The sequence below is a fragment of the Loxodonta africana genome, chromosome 19, assembly GCF_030014295.1.
Source record: "Loxodonta africana isolate mLoxAfr1 chromosome 19, mLoxAfr1.hap2, whole genome shotgun sequence".
Taxonomy (NCBI): Eukaryota; Metazoa; Chordata; class Mammalia; order Proboscidea; family Elephantidae; genus Loxodonta; species Loxodonta africana.
In genome coordinates, this window is record NC_087360.1 from 45795973 (window position 1) to 45815545 (window position 19573).

The window sequence follows — 19573 nt, forward strand, 5'->3', positions numbered from 1 at the left end:
GGTACAACAACAGATACATAGACCAATGGAAAAGAGTTGAGAATCTAGACATGAGTCTATCCACATATGAGCAGCTGACATTTGACAAAGGCTCAAAATCAGTTAAATGGGGAAAAATAGTCTCCTTAAGAAATGGTGCTGGCATAACTGGATATCCATCTGCAAAAAAATGAAACAAGACCCATACCTCATGCCATGCACAAAAACGAACTCAAAATGGATCAAAGACCTAAATATAAATTCTAAAATGATAAAGATCATGGAAGAAAAAATAGGGACAAAGCTAGAAGCCCTAATACATGGCATAAACAGTATACAAAACATTACTAACAATACAGAAGAGAAACTAGATAACTGGGAGCTCCTAGAAATCAAACACCTATGCTCATCCAAAGACTTCACCAAAAGAGTAAAAAGATTACCTATAAACTGGGAAAATGGTTTTAGCTATGCTATTTCTGATCAGCATCTGATCTCTAAAATCTACATGATACTGCAAACACTCAACTACAAAAAGACAAATAAACCAATTAAAAAATGGGCAAAAAATATGAACAGGCACTTTACTAAAGAAGACACTCAGGTGGCTAACAGACACATGAGGAAATGCTCATGATCATTAGCCATTAGAGAAAAGCAAATCAAAACTATAATGAGATTCCATCTCACTCCAACAAGGCTGACATTAATCCAAAAAATACAAAATAATAAATGTTGAAGAGGTTGTGGAGAGACTGCAACACTTATACACAGCTGGTGGGAATGTAAAATGGTACAACCACTTTGGAAATCGATTTGTCACTTCCTTAAAAAACTAGAACTACCATATGATCCAGCAATCCCACTCCTGGGAATATATCCTAGAGAAATAAAAGCCTTTACACGAACAGATATATTCACCCCCATGTTCATTGCAGCACTGTGTACAATAGCAAAAAGATGGAGGCAACCAAGGGGCCCATCAACAGATGAATGGATAAATGAATTATGGTATATTCACACAATGGAATACTACGCATCAATAAAGAACAGTGAGGAATCTGTGAAACATTTCATAACATGGAGGAACCTGGAAGGCATTACACTAAGTGAAATTAGTCAATTGCAAAAGGACAAATATTGTATGAGACCACTCTTATAAGAACTCAAGAGATAGTTTAAACAGAGAAGAAAACATGCTTTGAAGTGTAAGAGAGTGGGAAGGGAGGAAGGGAGGGAGAAGGGTTTTCTCTAATTAGATAGTAGTTAAGAACTACTTTAGGTGAAGGGAAAGGCAGTATACAATACAGGAGAGGTGAGCACAACTGGACTAAACCAGAAGCAAATTAGTTTCCTGAATAAACTGAATGCTTCGAAGGCCAGCGTAGCAGGGGCGGGGCTTTGGGGACCATGGTTTCAGGGGACATCTAAGACTATTGGCATAATAAAATCTATTAAGAAAACATTCTGCATTCCACTTTGGTGAGGGGCATCTGAGTTCTTAAGTGTTAGCAAGTGCCCATCAAAGACATATGAATTGGTCTCAACCCACCTGGAGCAAAGGAGAACGAAGAACACCAAAGACACAAGGTAATTATGGGCCCAAGAGACAGAAAGGGCCACATAAGCCAGAGCCTACATTAGCCTGGGACCAGAAGACTAGATGGTGCCTGGCTACAACTGACGACTGCCCTGATAGGGAACACAACAGAGAACCCCTGAGGGAGCAGCAGTGCAGTGGGATGCAGACACTAAATTCTCATAAAAAGATCAGACTTAATGGTCTGACTGAGACTAGAAGCACCCTGGAGGTCATGCTCCTCAGACCTTCTCTTAGCCCAAGACAGAAGCCATTCCCAAAGCAAACTCTTCAGACAGGGATTGGACTGGACTATGGTATAGAAAATAATTCTTGTGAGGAGTGAGCTTCTTGGATCAAGTAGACACATGAGACTCTGCAGGCTTCTCCTGTCTGAAGGGGAGATGAGAGGGCAGAGGGTGTCAGAAGCTGGCTGAATGGACACGAAAAGAGAGAGTGGAGGGAAGGTGTGTGCTATCTCATTAGGGGGAGAGCATCTAGGAGTATATAGCAAGGTGTATATAAATTTGTGTATGAGAGGCTGACTTGATTTGTAAACTTTCACTTAAAGCACAACAAAATTAAAAAAAACAGCTTTAGGAAAACTGGTTACCATTTGAAAAAATTAAAATTGTTTGACTACTTTACCCAAAAGACAGGCTTGTTAAAGGCTTGTAAATGTAAAAGCAAAAATAAAACAGAGTATTTTTATGACCTTGGGGTAGGAAAGGATTTCTTCATTGGACGCGAAAGTCCCAAAGACAAAAGAATATATGGATAAATTTGAATACATTAAAATTAAATATGTCTGCATATTAAGACACTATAAAAATTAAAGGCAAGACACAAACTGGGAGATGTTTGCAATAACAAAGAAGTAGTGTTCAAAACATATAAAAATAAAATCTTACGAAAGAAAAACAACCCAACAGAAAAAGAAAAAATAAAAGGTATAAATAGGCACTTCACAGAAGGGGAATAATCAATAAACTGAAAACCTTAGTAATAATTAGAGAAATAAGAATGAAAAACCGTGATGATATGTCATGTAGTACCCATCAGACCAAATTTTAAATGTCTTACAGTCCCAATTTTGACAAACCTGTGGAGCACAGAGAATTTTACAATGATGGAGGAATTAACTTGTTATAACCACTTTGGAAAAGAAGTTAGAATTATCCAATAAAGCTGAAGAAGCTCGTACTTGACCCAGGAATTCCACTTGTCAGTATATACTCAAGATAAAAAATGCATCAGTAAAATGTTTCAGAATGCTCACAGCAATATTATTTGTAATGGAAAAAAATTCTGGAAATAATCCAAATGTCCATCAACAAGAATAAGACTAAATACATACATTGTATAAATACACATTGTCATAAATACAGCAACAATGAATAATTAAAGCTATACACATTGACACAGATAAATCTCACTAACATAGGTGAACTAATAAATTTGTTATTTTAGGATTCATTAAACCAGAGTATAAATACAAGCAAGAGAATGATAAGCATAAATTTCAGGTAGGTGAGCGGGGGTTGCCATCTGGGAATCACAAAAAGGGGGCTCCGATTGTACTAGTGTTGCTTCATTTCTTCAGTTGATGGTGAGTACATAGGTGCTTACTATACTATTCTTTATACTTTAAATATCTGTGGCCTATATTATCTTGTATGCATGAAATACTTCATAATTATTTGTAAGACGTCATTCCATATCTTGGCTGAATAAAGTCACCTTTCAAAGCCCTACAAGACCTTCATCACTGACAGTTACATGTATGAGCACAGATATGAGGCCAGGAAGGAGGTAGACAGCAGGATAATGTGGTTCTCAATCCTAGCTGCACATTTGAATCACCTGTGGGTCAGAGTGGGGCCTGGGCGTTGCTGTTTTTTCAAAAGTTTCCCAGCTAATTTGAATATATAGTCTAGGTTGAAAATCATTGTTCTAGGCCCAGGAGACAGGTAAATTTGCAGACATAAAGGTAAGGATGTTACTCTTCTAATGGACTACATTCACAACAGCATATAGTAGATGCCAGAAAAAGGTACCATTGCATTCTTACCTGATCCAAAGCAGGAACTCCAGCAAATAGAATCCAATGGCATAGTCCCAAAACCAGTTGGCTGAGGAAGAGGGGGGCTGAGAAACAGAATTTGTAATCAATTTGGGGTCAGATAGAGCCCTCTTCTGACATATGCAGCATAATTCCCCTTAGAGGGCTATGTGTCCCTGGGGGTGGCTGTGTATATGAAGGGGATATGGGGAGCAGGGAAGGGGAGGGTAACCCAAATGCCAGGACAAGTGAAAGCCTCACTTCATGGTGGCACAGACAATTCTCACATCCTACCCCTTACATTTCAGGCTACTTATTTATTTAGTTAGTTTGCATGAGACTAAAAAATTTACATCTGTCCCTGCTCTTCAGAGCCTATGATCCAAAGATCATGGTGTCCAGAGATCACCCATTCTGAACTCCATACCAGCCCCTACACATAGCAGATTTCATGGCCTTTGCCTGACTCTGTCCCATCGAGGTTTGTCCTAAGCGATGGCTTTGTTTTCTTCTCCTGGAAACAGTGTATTTGCTAATGACATGGGGGATAGACAAAATTATCCATTTCTTTGACTTCAAAATAGGAGACTTGGAGGGAAGGTGGGCAGTATTAGATGACTTCTGAGGTCTAGATCAGCTTTCTGGCAGTCTAGGTTATCCTATCCTGTCCTCTGCTCCCTTCTCTCACATCCAGGCTGTCCCTTGACCACCCCTACACATCCCTACTTGGTGGTACATGGGACACTCGCATGGCCCAGCTTCCTTCTTCCTTTCACCCCCTGGCCTTTTCTGCTTCTTTCCTCATGATCATTGATGGTCACTCTTATTTTTCCTGTCACATATAATTAGTCATCAAGGTGATAAGAAGTATCCCATGTTCTGGGAGCTGACCAGTCTGGGAATGGGTGCAACTGCACGTTGTGTGTGTAGACAGGGAGGATCTGTGCTTGTCGCCTGCAGCCACCTACTCCTTAGGGACCTGCCCCAGACAATCTGCTCCCCAGTGGGAAGGGGATGGACACCGTGTCAGGACAGGAATGACACATGCATCTACCTTGTTGGTGTGGTCCTGGTAGATGACACTGACGTTCTCACTGTGCGGAAACCAGAGGAAGCGAAAGTATTCCGACTTCTTCAGATGGGTGTCCAGGTTGTCGAGAACCTGACATCAGCAGAAGGAAAGAGGAGATCGCGCTGGTCACAAGGAAGACATGAGAATACTGGAACTCAGGGCCCAAGGCCTGCCTCAGTTTCCCCTCATCAAAAGGAAATGCTTTAAATTGTCCTAACATTGCCAAATGGCATGAAATGCAACTTTTGATATGCTGGGCATTAAAATGGTGCACTTAAATGTTGACTTCCCTAGATAGCTTAGAGGACAGACGAGCTTTCTCATTTGTCCTGGTTTGAGCAGTTACTAGCTGTATAAACTTGAGCAAGTTACCTAACATCTCTGTGGCTCACGTTCCTCATCTGGAAAATAGGGCTAAAATTAATACCCACCTCAGAACTGTTACAAAGCTTAAATGATCTAATGCCTAGACAGTGTTTTACCAGGCACGTGGTGAGCCTTGTATGGGTGTAACCTGCTGCTACTAGTCTTATATAGCACCGTTGGAGTCTGTGGGTAGTGAAAAAGGTAAACACATTCAGCTGCTAATCGAAAGGTTGGTGGTTTGAGTCCACCCAGAGGCACCTTGGAAGAAAGGCTTGGCAATCTACTTCTGAAAAAATCAGTCATTGATAAGTTTATGGAGCACAGTTCTACTCTGACAACATAGGGTTGCCATAAGTCACAATCAACTTGAAGGCAACTCTTTGGTTTATATCATCATCACCATCATCTCTTATTCCCAGACATCTTTATCTCCATAATGCCTGACACATAGTAGGTCCTTAAAATGAACTTGAACAGAAGAGTGTGCCCTAGTATGGCTCATTATTGCACACATTGGGATAATATCACCAACTAAATCATGGCACCCTGAAACCTATCAAGCTGATACAGGGCAAGTTGTGAGCTAAAGCATAGACAGATTTTAGGTTTGACAGGCAGCTGTGGGATTTGGGAGGAGCCCTGGTCTTGGACAGAGTTCTGGATTCAAGTCTAGGTTCTATAACTGGACAACCGTGGATGAGCCATAAACCCTGAGCCTCAGTCTTCTCAGCTATAAGCTGTCAGTACTTGTGAAGGTGAAATGAGATCATCTGTGTCAAAGGTCCTAAGCACAGGGATTGGCATATGGCATGCACACAATAAACATTTTTTGGTTCTGAATTTGAGTGCTGCTAGGGCATCAGTTAGATTTCCCCCAAATTTCTCAGCTATGTGACTTTTAGAAAGCTCTTAAGGGCTTTTGGGCTTCCATCGCTTCATCCTTATAGAATGAATACAGTAATACATTTCCTTCCTTCCTTACAGGGCTGCTATGAGGTCCAATAGGGTTATGAGGTCCAAGTGAGATCATGGATGGAAAAGCACTTTATAAACTATAAAACTGAACATGTGATTTCACCTCAGCATTACTGGCAAGAATCAATAAAACAGAAAACAACAAATGTTGGAGAGGCTGCAGGGGGATTAGAACACTTATGCACTGCTGGTGCAAATGCAAAATGGTACAAACGTTTTGGAAAACAATATGGCGCTTCCTTAGAAAGCTAGAAATAGAAATACCATATGATCCAGCAACCCCACCCCTAGGAATATATCCTAGAGAAATGAGAGTCATTACAGGAATAGACATATGTGCACCCATGTTCACTGCAGCACTGTTCAGAATAGCAAAAAGATGGAAACAACCTAGATGCCCATCAACAGATGAATGGATAAACAAACTGTGGTACATACACACAATGGAGTATTACTCAATGATAAAAAGCAACGATGAATCTGTGAAGCATCTCATAACATGGACGCATGTGGAGGACATTATGCTGAGTGAAATAAGTCTATCACAAAAGGACAAATATTATATGAGACTACTACTGTAAAAACTCAAGAAAAGTTTTACATATAAAAACAAACAATATGTGATGGCTACAAGGGAGGGGAAAGATGGGGATGGAAAAACACTAAATAGACAATAGATAAGCGGTAACTGGTGAAGGGTAAGATAGTACACAATGCTGGGGAAGCCAGCACAACATGTTCAAGGCAAGGTCATAGTAGCTCCATAGACACATCCAAACTCCCTGAGGGACTGAATTGCTGGGCTGAGGGCTATGGGAACCATGGTCTCAGGCAACATCTAGCCAATTGGCATAACAGAGTTTATAAAGAAAATGTTCCACATTCTACTTTGGTGAGTAGCGTCTGGGGTCTTAACAGCCTGTGAGCAGCCATCTAGTTTACTTCACTGGTCTCACCCCTTCAGGAGCAAGGAAGAATGAAGAAAACTAAGGACACAAGGGAAAGATTAGTCCAAGAGACTAATGGACCACATCTGTCATGGCCTCCACCAGACTGAGTCCAGTACAACTAGATGGTGCCTGGCTACCACTGACTGCTCTGACAGGGATCACAATACAGGGCCCAGGACAGAGCTGGAGAAAAACATAGAACAAAATTTTAACTCAAAAAGAAAGATCAGACTTGCTGGGCTGACAGAGACTGGAGAAACCCTGAGAGCATGGCCCCTGGACACCCTTTCAGCTCAGTAATGAGGCCAGTCCTCAGGTTCAGCCTTCAGCCAAAGATTGGACAGGCCCATGGAACAAAACAAGTCTAATGGGGCCACTAGCCCTGGGGCAGGGACTAGAAGGTAGGAGGGAACAGGAAAGTTGGTAATGGGGAATCCAGGGTTGAGAAGGAAGAGTATTGACATGTTGTGGGGTTGTTAACCAATGTCATGTAACAATGTACGCACTAACTATTTGATGAGAAACTAGTTTGTACTGTAAACCTTCACCTAAAGTTTAATTTAAAGAAAAAACAAAAAACTGAACATGTGAGAGAAGGAGGATGGTAGTGCAAAAAAGAAAGAAAGATACTGATCAAATGCACTGTGAGGAATTTGGGTGCCCAGCGTAGCTGAATGACTGGATCCAATCGTGGATTATTACAGAATCCAGAGAGGTTGGGGAGCTTGAGGGAGGATGATCATTTCTGCATCTGGCCAAGAAAGTGAAGCCAAGATGAATCAGTGGAGATGAGCCCCACTAGAACTTAATTTTGGAATGTCTGAGAGCAGTGGAATTTTAGGATTCTGTATCTTTGTCACAGCTGTCAGACAGGACCTCTGACCTGCATTTAATTAAAGCATGGTGGGACCCAGGGGACACTAGGAATGAATGGACAATTATTGCATTCAAGCCAGAGTGATCTGGATGGTGATCCTTAACAACTTCTCCCACCCCACACTGGCACCCATCTGTTGGGTTATCAAGCTTTCCTCTGTTCTATCTCTGCAAGTGTTTCTCCAGCCTTCTTTCATCCACTCCTGCTGCAGTTCTTAGTCCAGGCCTTTCTTATTTCTTACCTATATGTTTGCACTAGCTTTATAATTTGCCCCATTTCTCCTCTCTCCAGACAACATTTGCCAGGAAGCATGCCAATACACCGTTCAAAAATTATCAACAGCTCTCCATTTTCTACAGAATAAAGCCTGAATATTTTCAGTTCAGCATTCAAAAACCAAACTCGCTACTGTCAAGTTGAACCTCATGTGTGCAGAATAGAACTGCACTCCACAGGCTTTTCAAGGCTATGACATGTTGGAAGCCACCCACTAAGCCTTTCTTCTGAGGCACCTCTGGGTGAGCTCGAACCACCAACTTTTGGCTAGTATTTGAGCTTTGAACCATTTTCGCCACCCAGGGACACCTCAATATTCAAAATCCTCCTTAAACTGACATTGTCCAGTAGAGTAGCCACTGGCCACACGTGGTCATTGAGCTCTTAAAATGTAACCGGCCCAAATTGAGACGCACTGTAAATCCAACATATAAACTAGATTTCAAAGACTTGATACGAAAACATTTTTATATTGATTACATCTAGAAATGGCAATATTTTGGATACAATGAGTTAAAGAAAATATATTATTAATATTGATTTCACCCACTTCTTTTTCCTTTTTAAACAATGTACCTAGCAGAAAATTTAAAACTATATTGTGGCACACATTATATGTTGCCTTAGGCCCTACTCTATTCTTCCACACTAATTTCCCAGTGTGATCTTTCCTATCTCACACCAGACACTCCAGCTTCCCCAAACATGCTCATACACTTTTTAACCTCCTCCCCGCATAACCCTCACTCTAGAATTCTCTGTACCCATTTTGGCCTTTCAAAACCCTTCACAGCTTAAAAGCCTAATTCAAATGCATCTTCCCCCATAAAACCTCCTCTTCCCATTTTAAGTGGTTTCTGCTTATCCATCATAGAATTATATTGCAATTATTGAAGCTCACATCTGTCTCTGAAATTAGTTAATAGGCTATTATAGGTCAGTGGCTATTTTGTTCATTCTTGGTTTCCCCTAGAGCAGGGGTTAGCATACTTTTTCTGTGAAGGGCCAGGTAGCAAATAATTTAGGCTTTGCAAGCCATAAGGTCCCTGTTGCAACTACTGAACTCAGTTGTAGCAGCTTAAAAGCAATGATAGACAATACATTAATGAATGAGTGTGGCTGTGTTCTGATAAAACTATTTACAAAAAGAGGCAGCCAGCCAGATTTGGCCCACAGGGTGTAGTTTACCAACCCCTGCCCTAGAGCTGCTAGCAAAACGCTGTGTATACGGTGAATGCTGGAGGACTCCATGATTCCTTATTTGAGAGAATTTTCTTATTTGTGAGAGAAGAGCCCTTCCAGATGTGCTATAGGTCTGGAAAAAGTTCAAGTTTTCAGGAAGAAATCGCAGAAGCTCTGTCACTGTTGCTTCCATTCTAACAGGTGATGGACCCCAACCATGCCACGGCCCTCTGGGCACATGGGGCTCTCTTGCAGGAATGAAAGAGAGCTGATTTTCTCTGAGGACAGCAGGAAGCAGAGCCTGGTGGCTTGGCCTGGAGGGTGGGGCTAGGGCACTAAGAGAGCAAAAATCTCCATTTCCTAGTGTCCCAGCATTCCCAGCCATCTCAATAAAAACAAAACAAAACCCATTGTCATTGAGTTGAATCTGACTCATAGCAAACCTGTAGGACAGTGTAGAACTGCCCCATAGGGTTTCCAAGGCTGTAAATCTTTACAGAAGCAGACTACCACATCTTTCTCCTGCAGAGTGGCTGGTGGGTTTGAACCACAACCTTTAATCACCATGCCACCAGGGCTCCTAGCCATCCCAATGTGTTGTCTAAAATTCCAGCAGTAAATCTAATGGCACCTATTTCTCAGCTCTGGTTCCAGAGGGATGCATGTCCAGCTTCCTACCTATGCAGTTATGGAGAGTCACCGCATAACATATTGTTTGTGCTTTTCTCCTAGCGTCTGTCACTTCCTCTCTGCTTTATAGTGCTAAGACACGCCTCTTCTCCTACACTAAATTGTAAACTCGTTGAGGACAAGAACCATGCATGATCCAGCGCTGTACCTTCCATGTCCCTTAACCTAACACCAAGTGGTTGTCAAATGATAGAACCAGCCCAGGGACCACCCAATTGTGAATTAAACCTTCTTGCATCAGGGCCCAGAAACAATCCTATCTGGAGAAAGAAGGTGCTTGGGATCATGGATTTCTTTACCTTGTGTTTCCTGGGAACACTATCAAAGGAGTTAGAGCCTCAGAGGAATCTCTTTCTTGATGTGTTATTGGCATGAAGAATTCTGGTGGAACTGTCTCCCAAAATTAGAGCCGTAGAGCTATTCAGCTGGCTTTGGGAACTGATTGTCAAGCTTGTGAGGAGCCAGGGAAGACTTCATGTTCCATGGTTGAGGCTACCTTATCATTAGCGGGCAGCCACCTAAGAGAGTGATGGGTATCTGGATGCTGCTGACAAGGTTGGCATGTGACCCAAACCAATCCTGCTTCTCAGCAAGGCCAGGGGAGATGGGTGGATTCAGGCAGCAAGCAGGACTCATCACATCTCCTTATGGTTTGGGTGACATAAAGGGGAAAAGTTGACAGTGATGTCTAAAGTCCCTTCGTCTTCTAACTGGCTGTGATTCCATACTGACAAGACTGCAAACAGCCAGATGATATGAATTTGTCATGAAAGTTCCTGAAGGCAGCTCCAGTCTCAGCACCACCCTCAGGAAACTGAATGAGACCTCACTCCCTGTCCCCTTATCCCTGCATCTTGAAGTATGGGTTACGAATCTCTCTGGGGCCTGGCAATGACTCCTTCCCCCAATCTAGTTTTAAGCAGCATTTAGAAATTATATTGAAATGTATTTAAAAGAACCAGTACTGGCGAGCATGAGGTTAGATCTGAGGTGAATCACATAGGGCATGGGGAAAATCTAGAAAAAGATAAATTTTAAATAAAGTCTTGATCAAGTGACCATTGAGTTACCTTATATTGAACACTATTATTATTTTGTGAACGTGGGGGCCAAAAGAGGCCTCAGATAAAATCTCCACCATCAGTGAACTAATAATCTTGCAGGAAGAGGGAGGGGATAAAAAATGTCAAGAGGCAGTTAAGAAAGGTCATGAGCAACACAGCCATGACCAATGTGTCTAGCCTGGAAAGGGCAGTGTAGGTACAGATTCTAGATCCTCACATACCCCACAAAGCAGGCGCTCAGTAAAAAAAAAAATTTTATGCGAATAAAGTCAGAGAGAGGAGGAATCAAGGGTTTTTGTCTTTGAGGTTATAAAAGGAAACAAGGAAAGAGAATTCACATGCATTATTTCCTTTAATCCTGACAACATCTGTGAGGACAATAGTGGTATTATCACCTTTGTACAGATGAGGAAACCAAGGCTCAGAGAGGTTGAAGAACTTTTCTGAAGCCACAGTGGGTAAGTGGAGAAGCTGAGATTCAAACCCAGGTGGTTCAACTCTGGAGACATGTTCCCAATCTCTACACTGCACTCTTCCTGATGGGTCTCTTGGGGCTATTCCAGCATTCATGAATGGAAGACCCATAGTAGGTATTCTATAAACATTTGCTGAATGGAAGGAGGGAAATGGGGAAAAAGCAAAAAAGGGGAAGAAAAGGAAAGGAAACGAAACAAATATAAGGGAAGGAAACATGGCTGAGAACCTACCTAACCTAACTTTATATTCAGGAAGCAATAGTCATATTCCCTGGTCCTGGCTTCCTGTGCTCCTAATATGCCCCTCCTCTGGGTCAGGACCATCCCACCATCGCACCACCCAGAGGGGCTGCTGCAAGAGAGCAGACCTAACCCTGAAGTGTACCTGCATCCTGGTGCAGACGCTTAGTCGGTCCAAACACTTGGGGCAGCATGGTTTGCAGCCCCAGCGGAGGTGGGAGGGTTCCTAGGAACCCTAAATGATAAGGAACAGTGAGCAGATGTAAGTGTGTGAACAGGAAGGTTTACTGTTTTCCTACTTATTCTCAAGAAACTTCCCACGTATTGGATGATAGACCCAATTGTTATCCCTTTTGGATTAGAGAAGAAACATCCCAGGCACAGCAAGAGTTAAGAGAAAATGCTCCAGTGGCACTTCTCTGAGTCCCAACTCTATCCTTTCTTCTCCTCCATTGATTTGTTTCCTTCGAGGGGAGCAAGGCCTATGCATTTTAGCTTCTCCTCCCAAGCATCCTCAGCTCTTTAAAGGCTGCTCTGAGTGGAGAGAGGAAAGGAAAATTAAATATGGGACTATTTATTGCATATGTTCCTTGCAGTAAATCCCATGGCTGAAAAGGCCACCCGCCCTCTGTGACACTTGTTATTTATGACCTGTGGCTGGTGGTGGGAGGGCTGTCCACAGGGTGATGGAAGCTGATGATGGGCCTCTGAGAAACCACTTCTGCATCTGCAGCACTGAACAGAGTTGTAGCAGCAGCCACTTCAGGGAGAAAGGAAGAGAATCCGTCAGTGGACGTGCTGACTCACAGGTGAGCGGGGAGGAGCAGAATCCTCCTCCACAAGCCCTCCTGCAGAAGGAACTGGGTTGCAGTGGGAACTCTGTGTATGTGGGAGGGGGGTTTCCATCAGGATTCATGTCCCTCTTTGGGGATAAGGCCCAAGAATTGCCATTGATGCTGCAAAGGAGAGAAATACTGATGAAAAAGAGATCACTCTCTGACTCTAGGAAGGGTGATGAGGTAGGGTGGGACAGTTTTGCCTCTAAGCACTGTCCTGGCTTACAGGGTGTCAGAGCTGAAGGTGATGTTGGGAATCATCTAATCCAACCCCACTTTAATAGACAGAAACTGAGGCCCAAAGAATTGAAAAGACTTGTACAAAGTCACAGAGAGTGTAAGCAGCATAGTCAGACTTGGTGGCCAGACTTCCCAGAGCCCCTTCCCCACTGCACCTTGTTGAGCATTTATGGCTGTGCAATTGTATGTGTGTGTGTGTGTGTGTGTGTGTGTGCATGTGGGTATACGTTTTTGTCATTTAAGAGGACAGGCCTGGGATTGCTATTTTCGTGTGTCATCATAGCCTCTCATATTCAAAGAAATTGGAACTTTGAGAATAATTTATCCCATAAATCACTTAGAGTTTTCAGGGATGTCTAAGTTAGGAATCTCCATGTTGAGATGATATGGAGGCAAAAACCTTGAGCTCTGGGCAGACAGGAGGCCAGCTGGTATGAGTGTGTGTGTGTGTGCATGTGTGTAGGTATTGGAGTGGGCAGCTAGCTAAGCATAAAGTTCTAATAGAACCAGGGCTTGGCTGTAACCTATCTCAGCCAGTTCAAAGGAGGAGCAGAAAGAGGAAGGGCCAGGTACCCAGCAGAGAAAATACTGAAGTTGTTAAGGATTTCGTTTAACTTGGATCCACAATCAACACCCACGGAAGGAGCAGTCCAGAAATCAAACAACGTATTTTACTGGGCAAATCTGCTGCAAAAACCTCTTTAAAGTGTTAAAAAGCAAGATGTCACTTTGATAAGGTGCACCTGACCCAAGCCTTGGTATTTTCAACTGCCTCATACGGATGTGAAAGCTGGACAATGAATAAGGAAGGCCGAAGGAGAACTGATGTCTTTCAATTACGGTGTTGGTGAAGAATATTGAATATACCGTTGACTGCCAGAAGAACGAACAAGTCTGTTCTCCTTAAAAGAGAGGATGGCAAGACTTTGCTTCACTATTTTGGACATGTTATCAGGAGGGCCCAGTCCCTGGAGAAGAACATCATATTTGGTAGAGAGTCAGTGAAAAAGAGGAAAATCCATCGGCTGCTACAGTGGGCTCAAATACAGCCATGATTGGGAGGATGACCCAGGACTGTTAAGTGTTTCGTTTTGTTGTACATCAGGCTTCTATGAGTCATAACCAACTTGACGGCACCTAACTACAACAACAACAGGTACTGGAGACTGTCGTTCTGCTCAACTCTAATATCTTATTAGGAGCATAGCGGCCAAAGCCAATCCTCTGGCAAAAAGAAGAAATCCCTTTATCCCTCAGTCAAAATATTCAGCTTAACACATTCTGACCTGAGAGAGAGGCAGGAAAACAGATTCAATAACTATACATGATTACCACCACTTTCTGGTTGAAAGTGGTCCCTGCTGCTCATCTCATTTCCTTGCCTGTGATTTTCCTCAGCATGCCCAACCTCCACTAAAACTATTCTCACTGCAGTCAGCAATGGCCTCCCAATTACCAGACCCAGGTATCAATCCCAGATTCCCTGCAGCATTGGACTCCACTGACCTCTCCATCCTGGAAACCCAGCACCCATTACCTCTCTGACATCACTCTGTCCTCCAACTCTTAATTTCTCTCTGACCATTCTCTCTCAGCCTTCTTCATGGCATCCTTTCCATTCTTTCATCCACTGAATGCTGGTGTCCTCTAAGACCTTCTTCTCATTCAAACCCACTCTCCCTGGGTGATCTCAACCTTGCTCATGATTAAATTAATTGCCTAGAATAGGCTGATGACCCTCAGCCTGTATCTCCAGCCCAGGCCTCCCGCCTGAGTTCCTTGCCTGCAAAGCCAGCTGCGCCTGCACCTCCACCTCAACAGGTCCCAACTGAACTAATCATCTTGCTCCCCAAACCTGTAGCACCTTTTGGATTCTTTAACTTAGGTAGTGGCACCACCATCCCTGACTCTGACCTCCTATATCCTCAGCCCCACACTCAGTTGCCAAGTCCTATTGATTCCTTGTCCTAAATATCTCTTGACTCTGTCCTCTGCCAGAAGAATTTTGATAAGCCCTACTCTCTGAAATGCAAGTAGAGGGCCAAAGTTCAGTCCTTCTATAGCTTCTTCCAACCCCAGTGAGAAGGTTGCTGGTGTTCTAAAAAATGGACTTGGCTCTGTATTCCAGCACTTTGGGGGACCTCTCCAGACTATGCCCACTGTACCTCATCCTTTTGCAAACCATCTCCTCATGCTGCTGACTCTGGTCACAGCCGTCTTTGCCTTGGCCCTTTCTGCCAAGTCCTCTTTGGACTTGATGGTTATTGTTGTCAGTTGCCATTGAATCAATTCTGACTCATGGTGACCCCATGAGTAGAACTGAGCTCCATAGGGTTTTCAAGACTGTGAGCTTTCAGAAGCAGATCTCCAGGCCTGACTTCTGAGGCATACCTCGGTAGGTTCCAACTGCCAAAATTTTAGCTAGTCATTAGTATTTAACCATTTGTGCCACCCAGTGATTCCTTAGTGGTTATATAAGTTATTTACTTAGTAAATATCTGGCTTGGCCATCTTCACGGATAACTGTCTTAAGTTTCAAGCTCAAGGGCAGGCTGGCTAGTCTGCTAGTACTGGAGGTCCAAGTCCAAGACACTAAGGGTGTCTACCTTCTATGAGCCATTTCAGTGTACATGCTTAACCTCAAGGCAGGAACCATGAGTGTATATTTTTGCAGCTTCCCCCCTGCATGTTACTTCCATAATTCTTAGTCCATTAGAGGCCTTTTAACTGAGAAGGGCTGGTGCACTTGGTTCAGAGACAGCAGGGATGAGGGAAGTTGGAGGATCTATATCTCCTCTGCAGCCAGTCCAAGGACAGAAGAACCCCAAGGGGCAGACAGGATGGTGGCAGCTACTGATGGTGAGAGAAGCAGGCTGTCCTTTTTCTGTTAAAGAGGAGAAAGGAGAACCTGGGCTGCTCAGAACAGGTCTGAGAAGGATCCCTGGGTTGTACCTCAGTAGAGGTTCACTGTCACTCCTATTGCATTACCAAGATGCAGTGGTCACCCTATGAGATGTGGAAAAAGGAAATGCCAAGAACACCAGAGGCAAGAGAGCTCGGGAAAAATCTCTTCTCAGTATTCCCAGTGAGTGCTCAGAACATGATCCCATAGCCCTAGGAGTTAGTCCTTGGGTTGTATGAGACCAAATGCCATGTGCATCTTTGCCTGCCCTGGATCATCTTGGCTAGCACTGGAAAGAATGTAGGATGTTTTGTGAACCCAGCTTGGAACTAGATCTGGCCACTGGTTTGATTTAGAGGCCTCTGGGGGATTGTGGCTGATTGAGGAAGGCCCCACTTGGCCCCAAAGAGCTCAGATTCTGGGACAGCCCCAGGCAGGGTCATATGGACTAATGGACATCCAGAATCCCTTCCTCATTTCAGTGTCCTCCTCCCTACCCCTGCTCTCATGCGGTTCCCTGACTTAGCCATGCCTTATCACTGCCAAACCATTCCCCTTGAAATGCCCTTGTCTTGATCTTGTTCTGCTGTCTTGGGCTAAGACTTCAGCCAGCTGATTTGCTAAATGAGCTGTGCAGGCCAAGCGTTGCTACTCCAGGAAACAAGTGTTGCATCCTCTGGAGCTCTGGAGTCACTTTCTCAGCCACCAGCTGGGAGTTCTGGGGAGAGATTCTCCATCAAACACCACGCCTCCGAGTAGGGAGCCTCTGGCCTTAAAACCCTTGTCTTGTGGTTTACCCCATTAGAAATTCCAGTGGTAACAGTTTTTGGCCAGGTAATGCCCAAATAGTTACTATTATCACCTATTGACTGCCATGGGAGGCAATTTTGGATACTAACTTAGACACTTTACATGCATTATCTGATTTAACCCTCAGATCAATATTTTAAGGTACACATTATTAACTTTATTTAGATGAGGAAACTAAGGCTCAGCAAGGTTAAATGACTGGCTTAAGGTCACCACTTGGAAGTAGCGGAGCCAGGATTCAAGGCCAGGTCCATTTGACTCCAAAGCCCATGTTGGGTCAGTGCTGCTTACATCACTGGGCAGAGGGTCTACTCATGTCAAATGATAGGGAGATAATTTTGAGAAGGACCCAAACTCCAAGGAACTGGAACCATAGATTTGAATGCTGTGGCTTAGTGATTACCAGGGATAGATCCCGGCCTTCTTGGCTTGCTACATGTCACCCATCAATCCAGCCAGCCACCCATCCAACCACCCATCTAGCTAGCCAGCCAGCCACCCAGCCAGCCAATACTCTTTTTCATGCATTCAAAAAACACTATTATCAATTGGAAGCCATTCTTTCTGCCTCCCATGATCCAGTTCCAAGTCCCCTGCATGTGACCTTATGCACCCAGCAAGCTTGACATTCAGTACCTGTACTTTGCTGTGAAGATACCGTTACAAACAGAAACACTGGGCATGTCTTATGGTTAAGCGTAGCTGAGAGCTATCACCCTCCAAGGAGCAGTCAGTTCACACAGGGCAACATGTCTCTGTGGCAAGTCTCTACTCAACTCCATTTCTTGCCCTTACCTTCACCACCGCTGCAGTTCCTCTGAGTTTCACTGACCTACTCAGAAAGGGTTCTGGCCATGATATCCCTTGGCCCCAGAGAGGGTTGAAGAGGTCAGCCCTACTCCTTCATTCAGAGGACCTGAAGAGCCACAGGGGGCTGTCACTGGAGCATGGCCCACTTGCCAAGGACACTCATCTATTTTCTGAGGCTGAGCGGTGATGAGCAAGAGACCAGTACCTCTTTCAGGGTTGAGGGGAAAGACGTCTCCTGCAAGTGGAACTGGGGCACACACTGCAGGGTGAGACTGAGGATCACGCCAAGGCAGCCCAGGTGCACCCGTGCGGCCTGGAACAACTCCACGTTGCTAGACTCAGAGCACTCAAGAATGGTTCCGTCAGCTGTCATCAGGGTCAGCGCCACCACCTGGCCGTGGGAGATAAGCCACAGTTCAGAACCTCTGGTGGAAAGCCCTCACTCACCTGAAGGGCCCTCACTTTCCTGTTTGTCCTTTGAAGTAAGGCTGAGCATCACCTATTCCCAGAAGACCACTGTCATCTGTCCACAGGAGACTTTCCCCCACAGGGTGTACAGTCACAGCCTGAAGGGCTTCAGTTTGGGGAGAGAAAGAAGGAGAAAGGGGGAAGGAGAGGCTATGTCTGGTGGGCATCAAGCCTCAGCAGAGGACTGGGCCCATCCATCACATAAGGTTATATGGAACTCTTGATAGCCTATCCTCCTGAAGCCATGGCCACACTGACCCTGTGGGCCTCTGTCAGGATGCAGCCTTTCCACTGCTCAGAGGATCCCTAAGGTGAGACCAGGGCTGCAAAGCGCTGTGAGTTCCCGGGTGAAGGTGTCTGGCAAAGGCAAAGTGTGGAGGTGTGTGTCTTTGGGGTGGAGCCAGTCCCACTATCCCAACATGCCACCTGGAGCCAGGCTTCCCTGCAGCTGCTCTGCCTGCCCTGTTCCTTCTGTGCAGCACCTCAGCTCACTGAGTCCTTCCTCTCAGTCTGGGCCCACTCACCCCAAGAACTAGGTTCTTTCACTCTAACACACCCACCTAGACCTTCGTGTTTCTGCAAAGAGCAGGGAAAGATGACAATTAACTTTAAATCTTTCCCCCTTGGCCCCATTTCAGAGGAAACCTCTCTCCTTGTCTGTTTTGGTCCTTGTTCATACTCCATTACCTGCTAATTCGGATAGAAATTGCTTTTGATGTGTGTAGCTGGCAGCGTGGTGCTCAGGGTGAGACAGCAGGTACAGCTGAATTAATGTTGATTAAGAGTGACCAAGACCAGAGGGGAGAAACTGGTGGAAATAGAGCACTACAGCCAGCAATGGGAGTGAGGGTGTCAGGACGATTTTACGAAAATTGGATTTCATCTAAGGTCCAGAGCAGTGGACAAGCACTGACCAGTGAAGCTCTCCAGCAGGGCCAGCAAAAAATAAAGGGTGGGTGCTGTATTTGCTTTGGCGTGACCTTGTTTTGGCATGTTATTTAACCTCTCTGTGCATCTTTGTCTGTGAAATGGGGATAATAATAACTATTTCAGAGAGTTGAGATGAAAATCAAAAAAGAATATGTAAAGCATCTAGCTAAAAAAAAGCTACTATATTAAAAATGTCAGTCCAGAGTTCCCGAGTGGAACAAACGGTTAACACTCAGTTGCTAACCAGAAGGATGGCGGGGCGGGGGTTGGGGTGGGGTGGGGTGGAAATTGAGTCCACCCAGAGGTGCCTCAGAAGAAAGACTTGATGATCTACTTCTGAAAAAAAAAAATGCCAGTCCCTTTCCCCCTGCTCTCTGCCATTGGCGTAATACGTAAAATAAAACAGTGTGGTTCTCCTACTGGTTTCTAGGGGGCAGTCCTACTCAGAATTATTTTCATAGTCTGCTGACCATTTTGCAGAAATGGAGGCAATCAACCTCACATCAGCCCTGGAGAGTAGACTAGGACTGTGGCCAAATCTTGGGGTGCAGCTTGTTGTGTCCTTCACCCCGCTACTGCTCGGCTCCCTCAGGCAGTGAACCCATACTGGGGAGGTGACAGCAATGTCCATGGAGGGCTCCAAGTGCCCAGGAACCAGGTTCACAAAATATATCTATGCCTTGCCGCAACAGCTCTTATCTACGAGATCAAAAATGGTTAACATGAGTATCCTCAGTCTTTCCCCTTCCCTGGCTCACTTCTCCCCCTCAGGATGGTCCTCCCTTGCCT

At 44.4% G+C, this 19573-nt stretch overlaps 1 protein-coding gene across 1 annotated transcript in view; it reads right to left on the reverse strand.

Moving 5' to 3' along the window:
* The window catches only part of LOC100658302 (L-gulonolactone oxidase), a 50259-nt gene that overhangs the window by 20839 nt on the left and 9847 nt on the right, over positions 1-19573 (reverse strand). Inside the window, exons 6-8 of the mRNA XM_003412362.3 lie at positions 17592-17777; positions 4675-4782; positions 3630-3706 (exon numbers count right to left, since the gene is read on the reverse strand). Of these exons, the coding sequence (XP_003412410.1) occupies positions 3630-3706; positions 4675-4782; positions 17592-17777 (371 nt within the window). The remainder of the gene's footprint in view (positions 1-3629; positions 3707-4674; positions 4783-17591; positions 17778-19573) is intronic.